The 3,343-nt window shown below is 37.8% G+C and overlaps 1 protein-coding gene across 1 annotated transcript in view; it reads left to right on the top strand.

The window, feature by feature from the left end:
* Positions 1-3,343, top strand: part of LOC107669557 (cullin-9-like) — a gene marked incomplete at its 5' end in the record, with an annotated part of 62,197 nt that overhangs the window by 25,083 nt on the left and 33,771 nt on the right. The window contains one exon of the mRNA XM_016461842.1: positions 1,625-1,826. Coding sequence (XP_016317328.1) covers positions 1,625-1,826 — 202 coding nt within the window. The remainder of the gene's footprint in view (positions 1-1,624; positions 1,827-3,343) is intronic.

Raw genomic sequence — 3,343 nt, 5'->3', positions numbered from 1 at the left:
CGTTCTTTTCGGCTCATTAAAGATTAATCTTGCAGTGGCATTTTGGATTAATTGTAGAGGTTTGATAGAAGTGGCTAGAAGACCTGCCAAGAGAGCATTGCAATAGTCCAGCCTGTATTACACATTACGTTCCATAAAAAGTAAATGTTACTTGCAAGTAACCCTAATCCAAAGTACCTACACTGTAACAAGGACACCTTAAAATAAAATGTAACCGTTACATGATTACTAGGTTATATTTAAAAAAAAAAATGATGGCTGCAAGGTGAATTGTATTTTAATAGTGATCACGATTTTATTTGTCCACTGGAACATTTCATTATAATTTGGCATTGGCATTATCTTGCATTGGTAACAAGCCTCCAAGTTTTCATGGTTGCCTTATTTCAAGTGTTTAAATCCCCCAATCAGAGTTTTTTTCTTAAATCAATGCATTATCTGCCCAGTGGTTTACTTAATCTTCCTAACCTGGAAACCATGTGCATAGTAGGGCTGTCAAAAAAAATGTGAATTTCGAATATTCGTCGAATTTAAAATAAAAATCCACATTCGAATGCAAAAATGTTGCATTCGACTTTTAGGTGTGTGTTAAGGAGGTAACCTTATCAGCGGTGCACAAGATGCGATGACGAAGTAAGTGTCATTGTATTTTAATGCTTTTGTTAGCCTATCCAGTTGAAGCCACTAGATGCGGCGCTGCTGCGTTGTTCATTAAAAATATAGCGGAAAAAGAGAACATCAATGCGGAGAAGATCTTGTTTACATCAAAACCGAAACCAAGCCGTTCACACAGAACGCATATTTCACACATTTTCTAGACGTCTATTACTGTTAAGGGACATCTAGTCTCTTTAGCCATGTAAAATTAATGCAAGTTTAACTTTGAAAAAAACATATATCGAGACTTTGTCGAGTTTTTCCCCATCCCACTGCATCTCATGATTTTAAATGAAAAATGTACTCTTTGTATTAAACTATGCATACATACATGATGCTGTTTTGTTTATAGTTGTTTAAGCAACTTATTTATAATTGGTTTATAACCATTATTTTTAAACATTATGCACTTTTTTCGCAGATAGTCATGTTATCTTATGCTTTGAATGATGTGCCCTCTTGTGGCCTCAGAAGAGAAACCAAAAGCTTTTCTTCACCCTAACTGAAATTATGCATTTTAAATTTGAATAGAATTTGAATTTTGATAAAATTTAAGTACAAAATTCGAATTTAGTTTTTCAGCCATTTTGACAGCCCTAGTGCATAAACACACTCTACATTATGGAAAAAGCACTGATGAGCTAAAAACGCCTGCAAACTTGTAGTTTAGAATTTAGCGATCTCTATTGATACATTCTGTGCAAATAAAAGTATAACACAAACAGTCTGTTTTCTTTCATGTGGTTGTTTGCGCTGTTTGCTGACTAAATCTGTGAGCAAACCATGCAAGTTAGCGTTCTCTTGATTTGTGCTTGTTTAAATGCAGTAATTCTGATGAAATGTAAAAAAAAATAAGTCAATAATCGTGATCTACCATTTAAACTTTGTGCAGCCCTAAAGTACCGTAAAGGAGCATGATTTGTAGTTTGTATTGCAAATAGCAAAATAACTTTCTTGTCTTTTTCAGTGACAAAGTCTTAAAGATGTTGGTGGAGATGATTGGCAGTCAACCCAAGCAGAACGCTGTCACTGCGCTGCTGCTGACCCGCAGTCTAATGCTGAAATACGAGTGGAGGGTCTCATTCGCCACAGAGGGGGGTGTTAAAGGCATCCTGAGCTGCATGAAGGAGTATCCTACCTGTATACAGGTGCAGCAGATTGCGCTGGCGGTGAGTGAGGATTTCTGTGAACTGAATTCTTATGTCTTCAAGGGCATGAGGTTTATGAGTTTCTCCTGTCCAGAATTTCACTGTTCATCCAGTCATATAAAACCAAAGTTACTGAATCAGTGTGATTAGAACATTAATGAACATCATAATTGTTTGTGGTCAAGTATGAGGGTTGCTGTTTAAAAAAAGTAAAAAGAAAGAAAGAAATTTAGACTCTCAATAAGAAAAGACATGTTAATTGACTTCTTAAAAGTCCCCCTGTAGTCAAACATGTTATCCCTTAAAACGCATCTTTGATCATCAAAATTACATATTTAAATGTTTTTTCTTGTGAAAATAATTTTTCATGCCTTAAAATAGCTTTAATAGTAACTCTACACCCTTACCTCATTTACTATACGCGGATCTATGAATACGCAAATTAGCCCCGCCTCCACTCAGTCACACCAGCCATGGTCTCCTGATCCACGGATAATGACGGATAAAACTTATGTTTTTTACTAGCGGACAACTACAATGGATACTGTAACAGGCGTTAAAGTTACTTACTTGACGATGTTGTGTCCTCAACATGCCTTGAAGACTCAAATGCAGCAAAGTTTGTGATTCTTAAAGTGACCCTATTTTCGATTATTACCTTTCATGCAGTGTGTCATGTAGCTGTATGTGAACATAAACTATCTGCAAAGTTGTGAAGCTGACAGTGGACGATAAATAAAGTTATTGTCTATCAAAAAAAAAAGAGTCGGCTCGCAATCGCCTAAACGAGTCGTCAGGAATTTGAATCTTATTCTGTTACGGCTCTACGTCACGAAGTAAAACATTTGCATAATGTCTGCCCACGTTCTACATTGCCAACTTGCCCACCCCCACAGACATTAAAATTTCCTTGTTGAGAAGACACTGTATCCTCTACGCTGTGAGAGTAAATTTGTTTTATCACGTCTTATTACCACAAACTTGTTAATACTTGACACTTACCACTGAGAAACGTCCTGCTCCAGTCGTGCTTGCGTCTCTTGTCGATCAGCCAGTTTCATCATCAGACTCCGGCTCGAATTGGTAAGGTACAATCCATACTATCTTTTCTATGTATTGACAAGTCCCCAGGGCTGTCATTCCGTCATGGCAATGGCGGTTTCCGACACGCGCTGTACGCGGTAGACCAGTCCAGAGCCAATCTCTCTACGGCTCTGGACCAACCACTAAGGACTGCGCCATCTGACCAATCACAGCAGTGAGGGCTCACGGAAAGGAGGGGTTTAGAGAGACTGATTCTTTGAACCGCTTCGCACTAGGTCTGAAACGATTCCTCAAGTAACTCGAATACAAAAAATCATCGAGGCAAGTTATGTGCTTCGGATAATTTTTTAGTCCATTTACTAGGGATGCATTGAATTCAGTCTGCCGTCTTAATGAGGACATAAACACACGAACAACTCCAGAACTGCTCTGAGAGTCACTTCATGAGCGTTTCACCGTTTCATTTGAGTAAAACATATACACAGAAATTTAAA

The sequence above is a fragment of the Sinocyclocheilus anshuiensis genome, unplaced genomic scaffold (assembly GCF_001515605.1).
Source record: "Sinocyclocheilus anshuiensis isolate Anshui unplaced genomic scaffold, SAMN03320099.WGS_v1.1 scaffold460, whole genome shotgun sequence".
Taxonomy (NCBI): domain Eukaryota; kingdom Metazoa; phylum Chordata; class Actinopteri; order Cypriniformes; family Cyprinidae; genus Sinocyclocheilus; species Sinocyclocheilus anshuiensis.
Note: the sequence above shows the minus strand (reverse complement) of the source record. Positions and strands in the feature narration are given on the sequence as shown.